The sequence below is a fragment of the Leucoraja erinacea genome, chromosome 2 (genome assembly GCF_028641065.1).
Source record: "Leucoraja erinacea ecotype New England chromosome 2, Leri_hhj_1, whole genome shotgun sequence".
In the NCBI taxonomy this organism is placed as follows: Eukaryota; Metazoa; Chordata; class Chondrichthyes; order Rajiformes; family Rajidae; genus Leucoraja; species Leucoraja erinaceus.
Window position 1 is genome coordinate 7,682,400 of NC_073378.1, and position 19,375 is coordinate 7,701,774.

At 43.8% G+C, this 19,375-nt stretch overlaps 1 protein-coding gene across 1 annotated transcript in view; it reads right to left on the minus strand.

The window, feature by feature from the left end:
• cep72 (centrosomal protein 72) overlaps positions 1-19,375 on the minus strand; it is a 162,517-nt gene that overhangs the window by 120,594 nt on the left and 22,548 nt on the right. The window contains exon 3 of the mRNA XM_055666200.1: positions 2,309-2,501. Within this exon, the coding sequence (XP_055522175.1) occupies positions 2,309-2,501 (193 nt within the window). The remainder of the gene's footprint in view (positions 1-2,308; positions 2,502-19,375) is intronic.

Here is a 19,375-nt window from a genome sequence, read left to right on the forward strand (position 1 = left end):
AACGGCACTTCACTCCGCCCTCTCCCACCTCGACAACAGAGACACTTATGTAAGAATGCTGTTCATCGATTACAGCTCAGCATTCAACACCTTATTCCATCAAAAATGATCACCAAACTCGGTATTATCGACCCCTCCCTCTGCAACTGGAGACTGGACCTTCTAACCAACAGACCCCCGTCTGTGAGGTTAGACAAGCACACAATAACCCTCACCCTGAACACCGGCGTTCCTCAGGGCTGTGTGCTGAGCCCCCTCCTCTACTCCCTCTTCACCATGACTTGTTGGCCAACACCATCATCAGTATCAGAGTACAACGGTGATTGGCCTGTCAGCAACAACGATGAGCTGGCCTACAGGGAGGAGGTCCAGCACTTAGCAGCATGGTGCGCTGAAAACAACCTGGCCCTTAACTCCAAGAAGACCAAGGAGCTCATTGTAGACTTCAGGAAGTCCAGAGGCGGCACGCACACCCCCATCCACATTAACGGGACGGAGGTGGAACGTGTTTCTAGCTTCAGGTTCCTGGGAGTCAACATCTCCGATGACCTCTGTGGACCCACAATACCTCTACTCTGATCAAGAAGGCTCATCATCTTCCTGAGGAGAATTTGAAGAAGGTCCATCTGTCTCCTCAGATCCTGGTGAACTTCTACCGCTGCACCATCGAGAGCATCCTTTACCAACTGCATCACAGTATGGTAAAACTGCTCTGTCTCCGACCGGAAGGCATTGCAGAGGGTGGTGAAAATTGCCCAACGCATCACCGGTTCCACGCTCCCCTCCATTGAGTCTGTCCAAAGCAGGCGCTCTCTGCGGAGGGCGCTCAGCATCGCCAAGGACTGCTCTCACCCCAACCATGGACTGTTTACCCTCCTACCATCCGGTCTCTCCGTTGCCGAACCAGCAGGTCGAGGAACAGCTTCTTTCCAGCGGCTGTCACTCTACTCAACAACGTACCTCGGTGACTGCCAATCACCCCCCCCCCCCCCCCCCCCCCCCCCCCCCCCACCGGACACTTATTATTTTTTTATTCAAATCGTTTGCTATGTCGCTCTTCAAGGGAGATGCTAAATGCATTTCGTTGTCTCTGTACTGTACACTGACAATGACAATTAAAATTGAATCTGAATCTGAATCTGAATCTGACATTACATCTTATGACATCTTATGGCAGCTTTAACAGGAGACAAATCTCAACTAATTTTGCCCAATTGTCCGGAAGTGGCGGCGCTGGGAACGGCTGCGGCTCGCCTGCAGTCCGTTTGTCTTTTACTTTTTTGTGTTGTTTTTTTTCGTTTTGTCTAGTTATGTTTTTGGTTTTTAGGCTGTGTTTATGTGGGGAGGGGGGTGGGGGGTGAAACGGGGGCTGCTGTCACTCCCTTCGGGGGAATACGACCTTTTTGTCGTATCCCCCTCCTCTGCCTCCGTCTACGCTGAGGCCTAGCGGAGCCGGCGACCTCGGGACTCTGGAGGCAGCTGAAAGGACTCGTCCTGGGCTCGCTCCCGGCCCAGCCCGGGATGGAACGGTGCTCCCGTGAGAGCGGCATGGTGAGGGGCTGGAGTGGCCCAGCCCGAAGGAGGAACGGCACTCCCGTCGGAGTGGCCCAGCCTGAGGAAGGAACGGCACTCCCGTCGGAGTGGCCCAGCCCGAGTGAGGAACGGCACTCCCGCTGGAGTGGCCCAGCCCGAGGGAGGAACGGTACTCACGTGAGGGCGATCCGGTCCGGTGGCTGGGACGACGTTCTGGCGGCGGTGTCCAGAGTCCTGGGTTCAGCCGTGGGCTGGCGGCTGCGTCTGCTGGACTGGAGGTGCGGCGGCTTCGACCACCCCGGGCCGCAGTGTTTGAACCGGCCCGTTTGCGGGGTTCGGTGAGCTGCGGGACTGTTTGTACCATCGCCCGGTGGGGAATCGCCTCAGCGCAGAGGGAGAAGAGGGAAGAGACTGCAGCCCTAAGATTTTTGCCTCCACCACAGTGAGGAGGTGTTTGGAGGACTCACTGTGGTGGATGTTAATTTGTGTTTATTGTTGTTTATTATTGTATTATTGTATGTATGACTGCAGGCACGAAATTTCGTTCAGACCGTAAGGTCTGAATGACAATAAAGGAATTCAATTCAATTCCCAATACCCGACCTGGGTTACGGCAGGCCCATTTAAAACAAAGGGCTCTCTGCTGACTTGGATGCCAAAAGCTCAAGTGGGACCCAAATTCACAACCATCTGACATGGGCAAGAGTACCACCACAAAGTTACAACTGACAAAGAAATAAATGCTGTTATTATGGCCGATCAACGGGGTTCTTACCTAAAGTTCGAAGATTGGGGAGCATGTGCACAATAAATAGTCGATAGTCCGCTTCATTTTTGGCCACAGGATTCAGTCTCAAGTCAAGTTCTGTCAAGGCACCCAGGTTACGAAGAAGAAAAATATCTTTCAAAACTGCAATGTTGTTATAATATAGGTTGAGCTTTTCCAGATGAACCAAGTGTTGAATCCCCTGTGTGCACAAGATAGACAAGGTGAAAATATATTAAAATTTGGAAGAATTGTTTCAAGAATTGTTTCAAGCAATAAAGTTCATTTAAAAATAGCTGAGGAAACAGAATTGGGGCCAATTATATTACCAAGTGGTTTCAAACAGGTTGAAATTCTGAGTCAGAACCAAGTACTTGCATTTTGTTCCGTGGAGACATGGACACCAACATATGCGTCTGCAGAAGAGCATTTAAATGTGCAAATTGAGACACTTGTAGGCATAAATGCAGATCAGACCAGCGTGTCTATATATTCTATGGTATATGGACACACTGATTTGATCTGTATTTATGCCTACAATATTCTGTTGTGCTGCAGCAAGCAAGAATGTCATTGTCCTATCTGGGACACATGACGATAAACTCTCTTGACTTGACTTCTGCCAGAAATACCAGATTCCTCCACTGGGTGTGCTGCAACACTTCTCACCAATTAAAAAGGATAAATACCATTGCAATGGGTATAGAATTAGAAAATTGCCCACAAAATAGCTCTCTCTAAATCTTCGTCTGTTGCACTCATCAGTAAGTGAAGTTTTAAAACTATTATGAATCATAATCACTACAGGGTACTCTTTTCTGACTTGCATATTGAGTTTTACAAATGTGTAATTTATTCAGGAATTACTTAATATTGGAGAATTAAAAATAACAATGTTTGCAATTCTCTCTTCCTCTCAACCTTAACTATTTTTCCCAGTTATTCTATAGATTTCAGTATATTCTTCAAATTTTATTTCTACTCTCTGATTTACCCCCCCTACTTGCCTCTGTACAGATTTGTCAGTCTGATTAATTGAAGCAGCCCAAATACCATCTTCTTCCTTGTTTTGCTGTCCCTTGGGAACAAGGATAATTTGTTTTCGTTCTGCTTGTGTGAAATCAGATGGCAGACTCTTCCAAAGAAAGGACACTTGCTCAGACTTGAATTGAAGAAGCACAGTGGTAGAGCTCCTGCCTTATAGCGCCAGAGACCCGGGTTCAATCCTGACTACAGGTGCTTGTCAGTACGGAGTTTGTACGTTCACCCCGGGATCAGCATAGGTTTTCTACGAGATCTTCGGTTTCCTCCCACACTCCAAAGATGTAAAGGTTTGTAGGTTAATTGGCTTGGTATAAATATAAATTGTCCCCTAGTGTGAAGAGGGCAGTGTTAGACTGCAGCAATCGCTGGTCGGTGGGCCGAAGGGCCTGTTTCCGCACTACATCTCTAAACCAAACCAAACTAAAGATGTACAGTGCCCTCCATAATGTTTGGGACAAAGACCCATCATTTATTTATTTGCCTGTGTATTCCACAATTTGAGATTTGCAATAGAAAAAAATCACATGTGGTTAAAGTGCACATTGTCAGATTTTAATAAACGCAATTTTTATTTAATAAAGGCATTTTGATATCACCATGTAGAAATTACAGCAGTGTTTATACATAGTCCTCCCCATTTCAGGGCACCATAATGTTTGGGACACGTGGCTTCATAGGTGTTTGTAATTGCTCAGGTGTGATTAATTGCCTCCTTATTGCAGGTATAAGAGAGCTCGCAGCACCTAGTCTTTCCTCCAGTCTTTCTATCACCTTAGGAAACTTTTATTGCTGTTTATCAACATGAGGACCAAAGTTGTGCCAAAGAAAGACAAAGAAGCCATTATGAGTCTGAGAAACAAGAATAAAACTGTGAGAGACATCAGACAATCCTTAGACTTACCAAAATCAACTGTTTGGAACATCATTAAGAAGAAAGGGAGCACTGGCGAGCTTACTAATCGCAAAGGGACTGGCAGGCCAAGGAAGACCTCCATAGCTGATGACAGGAGAATTCTCTCTATAATAAAGAAAATTCCCCAACACCTGTCCGACAGATCAGAAACACGCTCCAGGTGTCAGGTGTGAATTTGTCAATGACCCCTTCTGCAGAAGACTTAAAGAGAAATACAGAGGCTACACTGCAAGATGCAAACCACTGGTTAGCTGCAAAAATAGGATGGTCAGGTTACGGTTTGCCAAGAAGAACTTAAAAGACCAACCAGTCCTGGAAAAAGGTCTCGTGGACAGATGAGATGAAGATTAACATATATCAGAGTGAAGGCAAGGGCAAAGTATTGAGGAGAGAAGGAACTGCCCAAGATCCAAAGCACACGACTTAATCTGTGATGGTAGTAGCATAATGAATTTTGAAGTGTATAGACACTTCTTATCTGCTTAAGTTCAAACAAATGCTTCAAAACTCATTGGCCGGCGGTTCGTTCTACAGCAAGACAATGATCCCAACCATACTGCTAAAGCACTAAAGGAGTTTTTCAAAGCTAAAAAATGCTCAATTCTTGAGTGGCCAAGTCAATCACCCGAAACCCAATTGAGCATGCCTTTTACATGCTGAAGAGAAAATTGAAGGGGACTAGCCCCCAAAACAAGAATAAGCTAAAGATTGCTGCAATACAGGCCTGGCAGAGTATCACCAGAGAAGACACCCAGCAACTGGTGATGTCCATGAATCGCAGACTTCAAGCAGTCATTACATGCAAAGAATATGCAACAAAATTCTAAACACGACTGCTTTCATTTGTCCCAAACATTATGGAGGGCACTGTATGCTGCAAAGCCTAGACTTTGTGGTCCGCTGTTCATGACTTCGACAGTAGGCCAGAATAACTGCCGTTGGTCACAAACACCTGCATGTTTCCTTTCACACAGACCTCTTTCTGCATCGACATTTTCCAACCTGAATGCCACATTTAGAGCAATGTGTCCAGTTCTAGACACCATGTTGTTGGAAAGATGCTGTCAAGCTGGAAAGGGTGCAGAGAAGATTTACGAGGCTAGGACTCGCGGGCCTGAGATATAAGGAGAGGTTGAGCAGGCTGGGAGCGCAGGAGAATGAGGGGTGATCTTATAGAAGTGTATAAAATCATGAGAGGAATAGATCAGGGAGATGCACAAAGTCTCTTGCTCCGAGTAGGGGAATTGAGAACCAAAGAACATAGGATTACGGTGAGGTGGGGAAAAGATTTAACAGGAACTTGATGGGTACATTTTGTTTTACACAAAGGATGGTGGGTATATGGAACAAACTGCCAGGAGGCGGCATTTTAGGACGTACTATCGTAACATTTAAGAAACATTTAGACAGGTACATGGATAGGACAGGTTTAGAGAGATATGGGCAAATCACAGGGTAGGTGGGGCTAGTGTTCAGGGTAGGTAAGTTGGACCGATGTGCCTGTTTCCACGCTGAATGACTCTGAATGTTATTCTGCCTTTTTGCTTCACTGGGATAACTTCAAATGTGTTCACATTGCCTCTGGCAGAAACTCAATTTGTTTGTTACCTTGCATCCTCCTCACAATTCTCACTCCCACCCAGATTCGTCATGAGCAAGCTAACAAATATTACATTCTAAAGCTTTATCCAAATCATTGACACACACACACACACCTATTTTGGGAATGGCTGGGTCCCCAAGCACTAATACTGTACCTGAAGCATTAATCTCTGCCTCCAACCCCAAAAAACACCTTACTCGTTACTTTCCTGATTATCAACTAATTTTCAATTCAAATCAGCAGATTACACCAATACCCAAGTGCCTCAATATTTCACACTAACTTCTTACGTGGAAGGATTCTTATCAAAGGCTTCAGAAAATTCAAATCAGCCTCATCTACTGGTTCTTCCCATCAATTCCACCAGCGAGCTCCTCAAAACACTCCTGCAGGATTGTCAAACATTTTTCCTTTCCATATAACCGTCTAATCCCTGTTAATATTTCCCAAGTGCTCTATATTTCATAAGTGCCCTATCCCATCCTTTACAGTTGACTATATTGCTGGTGTTAAGTTAACCAGTTTGTAGTTAACAGTTCTCTCTCTCCCTCCATTTTCCATTTTAGGCAAGTTACATTTCCCACCCCAGAGTTTCTGGAAAGTTGGAGTATGACATCCAATTCATCTAATATTTCTACTGCCATCTCTTTTAGCACACACGAAGGCAGACTATCTGCTTTCAACCATATTGTAGCATTTTGCTTTAGTAATAGAACTCCTTTTAATTAGTCTCTTGATTCTTTGTCATTTCTGGGAAGTAAGTTGTCCCATTCTATGAACAATCTATCTATTGAAACATACCTAAAACTCTGATCTTGTGCTCTTCCGGTTTGCGGGGTTTGTCTATTTTCGCAAAAATAGTACGCGATAGCGCTACAATTTTTCGCCAGCTAACTCACCATTCTCCTGTGTTGCGAGTGCAACAAGGTACATTCCGATCGATGGTATATGGTAAAACATATTAAGGTTTAAATAACATAAAAAACGCGCATGTGCAGATTGCTGTCAGTTGCCTCCACGCAAATTGGTCTCCTCTCCTGTCACTCAGGAAGGGGCGTCGACAGGGCAGAGGACACGGCCGCACTGATTGGCCGCGTCCACTGTCCTTGACCGGCGGCGCCCGCCTCGCCCGGTGTTGCACGGCCACAACAAGTTGGCCGGAAGCGGCCGGAGGGGACAGCCGCAGCCGCCGCGGCCCGGCCTCCCTGACTTCCCCGTGGCCCGGCCTATCCGGCTTCCCCGTGGCCCGGCCTCTCCAGCTTCCCCACGGCCACAGCTGTCGTGACCCACAGCCCCGCAGCTGCGGCACGCAAGGAGGGAACGGAGCGGCAACTTTGAGATCCGGGGGAGGTGAGGAGGGAGAGTGGGGGGATTGATGGAGAGGAAGGGGTAGGGAGGGAAAGGGTGGAGGTGAGGGGAGTGGGGGAGAAGGGGGACTAGAGGGAGAGATGGGGGGGGGAGGTAGAGAGTGGGGAAAACCTGGGGAGGTGGGGGGGGATAGGGGAGGGGAGGTGAGGAGCGGGGGAAGTGGGGGGGATAGGTGGATAGGGGGGGGGGTAGGGAGGGGAGAGGAGTTATGGAGGGAGGGAGGGAGTGACTGGGGGTAGGGGAAAAAGGAGGGAGAGAGACAGGTGAGGGAGGGACATGCAAGGAGGGAAAGGAGCAGCACCCTCGTGATCCTGGGGAGGTGAGGAGGGAAAGTGGGGTTGGGATTGAGGTAGAGGAGGGTGTAGGGATGGAGAGGAGGGGTGTAGAGATGGAGAGGGGGGGGGAGTGGGGGTGGGTGAGGTGAGGAGAGAGAGTGGGGGAGGAGGGGGAATGGAGGGAGAGGAGGGCAGTGGGGGAGGTGAGGAGGGTTAGGGGGAGGTGAGGAGTGGGGGGGGGGGATAGAGGGATAGGAGGGTGTAGGGAGGGGAGAGGAGTTGTGGAGGGAGGGAGGAAGGGAGGAAGGGCGGGAGGAACGGGGGGTATGGGAACGGAGAGGGAGGGAGAGGTGACGGAGGGATTGGGGGAGGGGAGGGGAAAGAAGAGGGAGGATGAAGAGGAGGGGGAGGGAGTGCTGGGGGATGAGGGGAAATGAGCCGTGCCTGCAGAGTTGGGGGCTATGGCTGAGTGGTGGAAAGGGGTTGGGGGAAAGGGGTTGCGTGGGGGAACGGGTGAGTGGTGGAATATTGCGTTGGGGAACGGGTTGTGTTGGGGGACCAGGCCTTCCATGTGTCGGGGACCCAACGGGTCCCACTTAGTCTAGTAAAGTACTATAAAGGAATTATTTAACTGTTCTGCCATCTGTTCCCCATTAGAATTTGTTCCATTTATTTTCCCCAGAACTGATGCCAGTGCCCCATGAATAGAAATCTACTTCCCCTGCAGCAATCTTTGACTTGTGCATTTATCACTTGATCCTGTTAACCCTACACCAATTTGCTCGTGGCACAAGTAATGATGCAGAGATTATCACTTTGTGGTGTTCCATGTAAGCTTCATCCCCCAACTGCACAGAACCATTTTTTAGTCCTAATTATATATTAAACGATAGATGGTTTAGTATATCCACTAAAAATTGCGCATATCTAAATGATTGCATCTACACATAGACTATTGTAGTTTGCAAGAATGTTATAATGCCAGAGATGGCATAAATCTATTTTAAAGAGAGGTGGAAAACATCCAGGGAATTACAAACGCATCAGAGATGTAAGACAATTAACAGAAGTCCTGCCAAAAGAGATAATGGAAGAATGTCCAGAAACAAAAAAAGTCAACATAGATTTCAATTTGCTTTAACCTACTTGTTGAATGTTTTGATGAGGTAAACGGAGAAAATATAAACGGTATATACAGGTCATCGTTAATTTCCATTTTGCATACTTTAATGATGCATGCAAAATGAATATAGTCAGATAGGTTTACAAGCTGTCTTTCAGAGAAAGCATAGAATGGGAGTAAAGAATCACTATTTGCAGGGAAGGTGAGGAGAGATGCTCCACAAGAAATAGTGCCGAGGTTCCTGCTGTTCACTATTTAATTGACTATTTTTTTTAAACTTTGAATTTAAGAACACAATTTTTGAATTTGAAGATGAAAATCAAATGACACAAGAAAAGCTTCAGGATAAAGCAAGATCTCAAGATTTTTCAATGCAGGACTAGGATCATCCTATAATAAGGACATTCATCCAAGTGCAGCCGGCTCACAAAAAGCAGGATTAATCCTATCGGTAGTTTCTTATTATTCTTTAAAGTGATGAAGAAATTATCACACCTTGCAATCAGGCTGTACTTGAAAACAAATAAACGTTTTATTATTGTCCAGTTTGGCCATTGAAATAACTACTAGGATCAAGACTTCAGGAAGAGCAGGATGCTATGGTACATAAGACATGGGAGCAGAATTAGGCCATTTGGCCCATGGCTTTGTCATTGGACCATGGCTGATGTATTTTCCTCTCTGAATCCCATTCTCTTATCTTCTCCCTGAAACCTTTGACGTCCTTACTAATCAAGACATTATGAAATCACGGCTCAATGAAACCACAGATGAAGTACTGAGTGGAGGTTTGGTCATATCACTGTAGAAGGTGTGATTGCTCCAAATTATACTCCTGAGTATAGAAGTTGGGAGGTCATGTTGCAGTTGTATAAGACGTTGATGAGACTGCATTGTGTTCAGTTCTGGGCACCATGTTATAGGAAAGATATTGTCAAGCTTGAAAGGGTTCAGAAAAGAATTATGAGGATGTTGCTAGGATGAGAGGTGATCTTATAGAGGTGGACAAAATCATGAGAGGAATATATCGGGTAGATGCACAGAGTCTCTGCCCAGAGTAGGGGAATCGAGGACCAGAGGACAAAGGTTCAAGGTGAAGAGTAAAAGATTTAACAGGAATCCGAGGGGTAACTTGTTCACACAAAGGGTGGTGGGTGTATGGAACAAGCTGCCAGAGGAGGTAGTTAAGGCTGGGACTATCCCATCATTTAAGAAACAGTTGGACAGGTAGATGTATTATGTATAGGAGCGCCGCAGAATTGTGCACCTATTTTGCTGTTTCTTGTTTTTTGTGCTAAATTGTATGTATGCACTGAGTACGAGCAGCTTTCAGTTTCACTGTACATGTATAATGACAATAAATGGCATATCATATCATGTATAGGACAGGTTTTGCAGGGATATGGACCAAGCGCAGGCAGGTGGGATTAGTGTAGCTGGGACATGTTGGCCGGTGTGGGCAAGTCGGGCCAAAGGGCCTGTTTCCACACCGTATCACTCTATGACACTATGAAAACATGCAAAGAAAATTCATCAGGGTGCTGCCTGAGGGAGTATTTCAGTTATAGGATGAGACTGGATCAGTTGGGATTATGTTCCATTGAATGGAGAAGGCTAGGGAAGGACGTGATTGAGATGAATAAAATTATGAAAACTGAGATGGGGTAGAGAATAGCAACGTTTCCACACAGTACATGTATATAGAGGCTATATGTTTAAGAAATGGAGTACGAGATTTACATGGCACACAAGGAGATCTATTTTTCATCCAGAGAATGGTTAGAATTTAGAATACACTCCTTGAGAGGGCAATTCAGGAAGAGACACAAAACACTGTACATTGAATTTTCAGGTGACGGTAAGTTCCTGTACTCCCCTTCTATCCACCTCTGGTCCTCTCATTTATGTCCCCTTTCTATCTCCCTCTCCTTCCTGGTTCCATGCATCTACTACTCACACATTTCAACCAGTGGCTCACCGCAAACCCCGTTCCCCACTGCCTGCACCGATTACCTTTTTCACACTCCCTTCAGAAGTACTGCTTTGTACTCTCGCTCTTTAGTCTACCTCATTACATTTTTCCATTATTGCACTTTAATATTTTTGCACTACTTCAGATTGCACTACAATCCTTGCACCACATTTGCTGTTTTGCATTAGTTATCCTTATTGTTCTATTACTGTATGTATACCGTTTATTTGATGAGCTTTATGCGAACAAGGAATTCCGTTTATTTGATGAGCTTTATGCGAACAAGGAATTCCATTACGACTTGGTAAACATGACAATAAACGGATTTGAAGTCCTGACACTCAGGCTTTATAACTATATTTCCTCCCAGAAGGCAAAAGAGAGAAAAGGGGAAGGCCAGATTGGCAGGCAGTCCTGATGATAATTCCAGATTTAGTAATTCAATGCACTGTGCAGATTGGCTGTAAGAAAGAAAGTAGCGATACTATGATGAATACTGTGGCGGGCCGTCTCGGAGCGGGGATGGCGTTCCGGCTATCGGCAGCGGCGACATCACCACGGAGGTCCGCTGGACTGGAGAGCGGCATCTCCGGCCTGGATCGACCGCCTCAGCGCAGAGGGAGAACAAGGAGGGAAGAGATGGAAACTAAGACTTTGCCTCCATCACAGTGAGGATGTGCTTGGTGAACTCACTGTGGTGGATGTTTAATTGGTGTTTATTGTATGTTTTGTTATTATTGATTCTGTGTATGACTGCAGGCAACATAGTTTCGTTCAGACCGTAAGGTCTGAATGACAATAAAGGATCTATCTATGAACTAGGCTGTGTTCACCATTCTCTGCAGCTTCAAGAGGTCGAGAGGAGAGCAGCTGCTATGCCAATCTCAGATACATCCCATCAGAAGGTTTTCAGTCACGGAAAAAAGTAAACACGCTGATGTGTTTTCTTCACTGGAACATTGTGGCGGTGATATGGATCTAGTTTCAGAAGTTTATAGTTGAATGGGCAAACAATTGGCAAAAGAGATCCAATATAGATAAATGTAAGGTACATTTTTATTGGAAGATTAGGGAGATTATGTATTACTGAAAAGTGCAAGTCTAGGTGGGGCAGAGGAACAAAGGATCTTGGAATATAAATACACTATTCACTAAAAGCTGCGTCACAGGTCAGCAAGGCCATTGAAATAAATAACGAAGCATGTTTTTTTCCTCATAGAGGGGTAGAAATAAAAGACTTGATTCAACCATACCAGCAAATCTCCATCGACAGATAATGAAAAGGTAATAGAACTAATGTACCTCTGTGCATGTGACTATAAACTAAACTGAACCAAAGAATGCAGAGACAATTTACAAGGATGATAACAGAAATGTAAGGTATCTGAATATTCAGTAATGGATGAAAAGCCTGGGTTCCTTTTTCCTGGAAAAAAGGCTGAGAAAGTACATGACAGAGGATATTAAAACAAAAAAAAAGTTTTGATAAATTGGATACAGCAATGTTTATTTCCATCCATACATTTTTATCTGAGGTGTGGTGGGAAAATGCAACTCAATACAGCTGGGAGTGGTTGAGGGGAATACACTAATCAATGACAGGATCCTTCTGACAAAGCGACTGACCTACAACAATGACTATTGCCTCTTCCCACTGATGTGACCTAACCTGCTGTTTATATCCGTCAATTTCTGTTGCCTTTAACAAGGGAGTGAGCAAGCATGAGGAAGAAAGAAATAAAGAGTTCCATTGATGGATTTAAATAAGGAAACACAGTGAGGAGACAGAAGGAATTCATCACAGGCTTGTAATTTTCTTCCATCCAGTCCATTTTTTAGTACATTGCATTAGGAAAGCTCAAAGTATCCTGAGAGACGTCATTCATAGTGGTCACTCCCTTTTTGCTTTTCTACCTTCTTGGAGAGGGTACAAGAGCTTCAAAGCTCAGATGCCCAGATGCCCATACTGAAGAACAACTTCTCAGAAACATAAACATAGAAATTAGGTGCAGGAGTAGGCCATTCGGCCCATCGAGTCTGCACCGCCATTCAATATGATCATGGCTCATCATCCAACTCGGTATCCTGTACCTGCTTTCTCTCCATACCCCCTGATCCCTTTAGCCACAAGGGCCACATATAACTCCCTCTTAAATATAGCCAATGAACTGGCCTCAACTACATTCTGTGGCAGAAAATTCCAGAGATTCACCACTCTCTGTGTAAAAAATGTTTTTTTCATCTCAGTCCAAAAAGACTTCCCCCTTATCCTTAAACTGTGACCCCTTGTTCGGGACTTCCCCAACATCGGGAAAAATCTTCCTGCATCTAGACTGCCCAACCCCTTAAGAATTTTGTAAGTTTCTATAAGATTCCCCCTCAATCTTCTAAATTATAGCAAGTGCAAGCCGAGTCTATCCAGTCTTTCTTCATATGAAAGTCCTGACATCCCAGGAATCAGTCTGGTGAACCTTCTCTGTACTCACTCTATGGCAAGAATGTCCTTCCTCAGATTAGGAGACCAAAACTGTACGCAATACTGCAGGGTTGGTCTCACCAAGACCCTGTACAACTGCAGTAGAACCTTCCTGCTCCTATACTCAAATCCTTTTGCTATGAATGCTAACATACCATTCGCTTTCTTCACTGCCTGCTGCACCTGCATGCCTACTTTCAATGACTGATGTACCATGACACCCAGGTCTCGTTGCATCTCCCCTTTTCCTAATCAGCCACCATTCAGGTAATAGTTCTACTTTCCTGTTTTTGCCACCAAAGTGGATAACCTCACATTTATCCACATTATACTGCTTCTGCCATGCATTTGCCCACTCACCCAGCCTATCCAAGTCATCTTGCAGCCTCCTAGCATCCATCCTCCTCACAGCTAACACTGCTCCCCAGCTTTGTGTCATCCGCAAACTTGGAGATGTTGCATTCAATTCCCTCGTCCAAATCATTAATATAGATAGTAAATTGTAAATAGCTAGGGTCCCAGCACTGAGCCTTGCGGTACCCCACTAGTCACTGCCTGCCATTCTGAAAAGGACCCGTTAACTCCTACTCTTTGCTTCCTGTCTGCCAGCCAGTTCTCTATCCACATCAATACTGAACCCCCAATACCATGTGCTTTAAGTTTGTATACTAATCTCTTATGTGGGACCTTGTCGAAAGCCTTCTGAAAGTCCAGATATAACACATCCACTGGTTCTTCCTTATCCACTCTACTAGTTACCTCTTCGAAAAATTCTATAAGATTCGTCAGACATGATTTACCTTTCGTAAATCCATGCTGACTTTGTCCAATGATTTCACCACTTTCCAAATGTGCTGCTATCCCATCTTTAATAACTGACTCTAGCAGCTTCCCCACTACCGATGTTAGACTAATCAATTTAGTCAGCAGTGTACATGGATTTATAGATTGCCTTTGATAAGGTGTTAATAAAATGTTTGTCATCAAAGTTGAAACAGATAGCATTCATTCATTTGGAATGTGTGTGGAAACCAGAGCACCCTTAGCAAACCCACACGGTCACATTGAGAATGTACAAACTGTGTACAGACAGCGCCCGTAGTCAAGATCTAACCTGGGACTCTGGTGCTCCAAGGCAGCTACTCTATCATGATCTTAGAGAGATGCATAATATCATGAGGGGAATGTATAGAGTAAATGCAGAAAGGAAGAGAATCGACAATTAAGTTGAGAGAGGGAAACATTTAATAGACAACATTTTCACACAGTAGTGGGTATATGGAAGGAGATGCCAGAGATAGTTGAGGGGGTACTAAAATAACATTTAAGAGACAGTTTTTCCTTCCATTATTTATTATCTAAAAGAATATGTGTGTTATGATTGTGTTTATAATTTGTTTGGTTGTTTTGTTGTTTGTCTTTTGCACAAAAGTCCGCGAGCATTGCCACTTTCATTTCACTGCACATCTCATATGTGTATGTGGCAAATAAACTTGACTTGACTTGACTTGACGACATTTGGACAGGTAGATAGCTAGTAACGATTTGGAGGGAAATGGACTAGCAATGTTACAACATTTTTAGATTTCAAGTCTGCAATTTATCCCATCAGATAAAAATTTAGAAGGATGAGAGGGGTCTTGAAGAAATTCATCAGGGATTGGACAGGCGAGATGCAGGAAAAATGTTCCCGATGTTGGGGGAGTCCAGAACCAGGGGTCACAGTTTAAGAATAAGGGGTAGGCCATTTAGGACTGAGGTGAGGAAAATCTTTTTCATCCAAAGAGTTGTGAATCTGTGTAATTATCTGCCACAGAAGACAGTGGAGGCCAATTCACTGAATATTTTCAGTAGGGAATTAAATTTAGCTCTTGGGGCTAAAGGAATCAAGGAATATGGGGAAAAAACAGGAATGTGGTACTGATCAAGAATGATCATACTGAATGGTGGTGCTGGTTCAAAGGGCCGAATGGCCTCCTCCAGCACCTATTTTTCTGTTTCTAAAAGGTTTTCAGATAAGTACATGGATATGTAAGGAATGGAGGGATATGGGGCAAGTGCATGCAGCGGAAATTAGTCTTACTTGGCATCATCTTTGGCATGGACATTGTGGACAGAACAACTCTAGAACTAGGGTTCACAGTTTAAGGATAAGGGGGGAAGTCTTTTAGTACCGAGATGAGAAAATCATTTTTTACACAAAGAGTGGTGAATCTGTGGAATTCTCTGCCACAGAAGGTAGTTGAGGGCAGTTCATTGGCTATATTTAAGAGGGAGTTAGATGTGGCCCTTGTGGCTAAAGGGATCAGAGGGTTTGGAGAGGTACAGGATACGGAGTTGGATGATCAGCCATGATCATATTGAATGGCGGTGCAGGCTCGAAGGGCCGAATTGCCTATGCCTGCACCTATGTTTCTATGTTTCTATGACACGTTTTGATGTTTCTACTGTTCCATGTTCTCGGTTTCAAACAAAAAGGTATGATATTTTTTAGATATTGTGTGATTGGAATCTGAAGAGCATTGCCTGCAGATGTTTTAGAGCAAGTTCAATTGTGTGATGATGAGAAAAGTGCAAGGCAGCAGAGAAGGGTGTGGGACAGAGAGTGGGTCTAAGGATATAATTAGTTGCTCTAGCAGACAGAACAGCCTCTAGCGGAAGAACCATTCTGTGATATTATAATTCACTTGTTCTGACCCAGCCAAAAACAACCAATTCTGCTATTGCAGACTTAACAAACCAGCATAGATTTTACAATCCAGCAATGTGTCTGACATCTACCTTTCCCTGGAAAAGAACAACTTGGATTTGCTCTTGCAACTTTTGCAAGTGTGAATTTGGATTACCTTCATCAATTATTAACAAATTGCATTTATTTATTTTTTTTCACTTAAATTTTTATTGACTTTTCAGAGATATATACAAAACAGTGTAACACCATCACCATAAATAAAACAAAATAAGAAAAACAGTAATCAACATAAAAAAAAAGTAGATAGGACAAAAAAAAAGAAGTAAATAAATAAAAAATAAGACCGCGTGGTTCACTTACCAAATTAAAAAATAAAAAACATTGCATTGATTAGTTATCTGGAGATAATTCAACATTCATACAAACATACCATCTAGTTCTATGTAACACAAGAAGGCTCTGCAGAGAGTAGTGCGTTCGGCCGAACGCACTATGGGAACTTCACTTGCCCCCCTGCAGGAACTATACATCAGGAGGTGCAACTCCAGAGCCAACAAAATCATGGGAGACCCCTTCCACCCCTGCAACGGACTGTTCCAGCTGCTACAGTCAGGCAAACGCCTCCGTTGCCATGCGGTGAGAACGGAGCGGTTGAGAAGGAGTTTCTTCCCAGAGGCAATTCGGACTGTAAACGCCTATCTCACCAGGGACTAACTCTACTGAACGTTTTTCCTTCCATTATTTATTATGTAAAAGAATATGTGTGTTATGATTGTGTTTATAGTTTGTTTGGTTGTTTGGTTGTTTGTCTTTTGCACAAAAGTCCGCGAGCATTGCTACTTTCATTTCACTGCACATCTCGTATGTGTATGTGTCAAATAAACTTGACAATACTTGACAATCATCCCATATCTAGCTCGGCATTTATCTAATTGGTGTCATGGCTCAAATAAACAGTCCATTTTTCCCAGATCTTCTCAAATGAATTCTCCTGGACTCTCAAGGAATATGTAAATTTCTCCATATTAAAGATGTCTCGCACAATTTCTAACCACTGTTCCCGTTTTGGACTTTCTTCATTAAGCCACTGCCTGGTAATGGCCTTCTTACTTGCTGCAAGCAAAACTTTAATCAAATATGTATCTTCTATTTTTACAGTATCTATAATCTGCCCCAGATACATCACAGGGCAGGTATTTGGGATTTTATAACCCAAGATATTTTTTACAACTGCATTAACATTTTCCCAGTATGGCCTTATCTTTACACAGTTCCAGAAAATATGTGAGTGGTCTGCCTCCGTACTCCCACACAGCCTCCCACAGTGTTGTTGGACAGCAAGTTGTCTGCTTTTTATTTTGGGTGTTATAAAAAAGCGAGGTAGATTCTTCCAGCAAAATTCTCTCCATATTAGTGAGCTAGTGGAAGAACATTGTGTTTCATTTTTTATATTTATATAAATGGCATTTATATATAAATATATCTATTATTTATAACACCCATAAAGCAGTAAAACGTCCAAGATATGTCAACCAAAATTTGATACTAAGTCTTGAAGAGACATTGTAGAGGAGGTATAGAAGAGGTATATTTTAAAGGGGAGAAGCAGAGGGGCTGAGATTTGGGGAACAAAGTCCAGAGATTAGAGCTAAACTAGCTGAAGGCATGACCACTAATAGTGGACATGACGGACAAGTGATCAAATTGAAGATTAAATATTTTATCTTCCATCAACATGATGATATATCTCATCCTTTCATTCATTTGCGTCATCATCGAAGTTGTCTCCAAACTTTTTCCTGGTATGCGATTGTTACAGTTTCTCAAAACCCCCCACACCATTTCCTGGATCATCGGTAATCAAGCAAATAAATAGTGGAATCTATTGTTAAATACGGTGGGGTGTCAAGTAAACTGTAATCCTGATTCTATGTTATGCAAGCTTCGGAATTATGCAAGAAGTTTCAGCATTGTAATAACATTTCCAAAATTAGCTCACTGTACCTATCTCACCCTGAATGGATCACATTTAAGAGTAATAGTGAACAAATTATTTTTTCTTGCACAGTAATATAACATTCCATCTTTAATTAACCTTGTACTGCAGATTTTACTCAAATAGAGAGGCCAATAATATTCTTAACATAACTTAAGATCCAAACAAAACTATACATTATCAATCAGGCATTGAAAGTTCAATAAGGGCTACCCTTATGACTTGGTGAATAAATGTCCTTTACGGATCAGAAAGATTTCAGATTTTAATCACCGGTTGATGCTGAGTTGGCTGATTACAGTCAGCACAGCAGTGTGAAAGGAAACCGACCCAAGGGCCCAACTTTCCCACACCGACCAACATGTCCCATCTACACTAGTCCCACCTGCCTGTGTTTGACTCATATCCCTCTGAACCTATCCTATTCATGTACCGGATACGTAGGAAGGAACTGCAGATGTTGGTTTAATCCGAAGAAAGACACAAAATGCTGGAGTAACTCAGCGAGACAGGCAGCATCTTTGGAGGGAAGGAATGGGTGATGTTTCGGGTCGAGATTCTTCTTCAGACTGAAAGTCACGGGAAAGGGGAAGGAAAGATATAGACGATGATGTAGAGAGATATAGAACAAATGAATGAAAGATATGCAGACTAATGATAAAGGAAACAGGTCATTGTTATCTTTACCTACGTGAGAAAGAAAGACTTGGATGGGGGAGGGATGGAGAGGGAGGGAATGCAGAGGTTACTTGAAGTTAGAGAAATCATTAGTCATACCCCTGGAGTATAAGTTCCCCAAGCAAAATATGAGATGCTGTTCCTCCAATTTGCTTTTAGCCTCACTCTGACACTAGGACACAAAGGTCAATGTGGGAATGGGAAGGGGAATTGAAGTGTTTAACAACCGGGAGATCAGGTGGGTCCAGGCAGACTGAGCGAAGGTGTTCAGCAAAACGATCACCCAGTCTGTGTTTGGTCTCACCGATGTATAAGAGTCCACATCTTGAACAACGGATACAGTAGATGAGGTTGGAGGAGGTGCAAGTGAACCTCTGCCTAACCTGAAAGGACTGTCAGGGCTCCTGGACAGAGTTAATAAACCTACTGACTCCCACAACTATCTTGACATCACTTCTTCCCACCCTGCTTCCTGCAAACACTCTATCCATTGCTCCCAATTCCTTTGCCTACGCCACATCTGTAACCAAGATGAGGCGTTTCATACCAGGAGATCTGAGATGTCCTCATTCTTTAGGGAACGGAGGTTCCACTCTTCCGTCATAGATGAGGGCCTCACACGTGCCTCCTCGGTCCTGCTGAGTTACTCCAGCATTTTGTGTCTATCCATGTACCTGTTGAAATGTTTCTTAAAAGTTGCGATAGTACCTGCCTCAACTATCTCCTCCGGCAGCTCGTTTCATAAACCCACCACCTTTGTGTAAAAAAGTTACCCCTCGGGTTCTTATTAAATCTTTCCTTCTTCACCTTAAACCTATGTCCTATGGTTCTTGATTCCCCTATTCAGGGCAAGAAACTTTGTGCATTTACCTGATCTATTCCTCTCACAATTTTGCCTCAGACAATATGCCTCATTATTTAATGGCCTCAGAAACA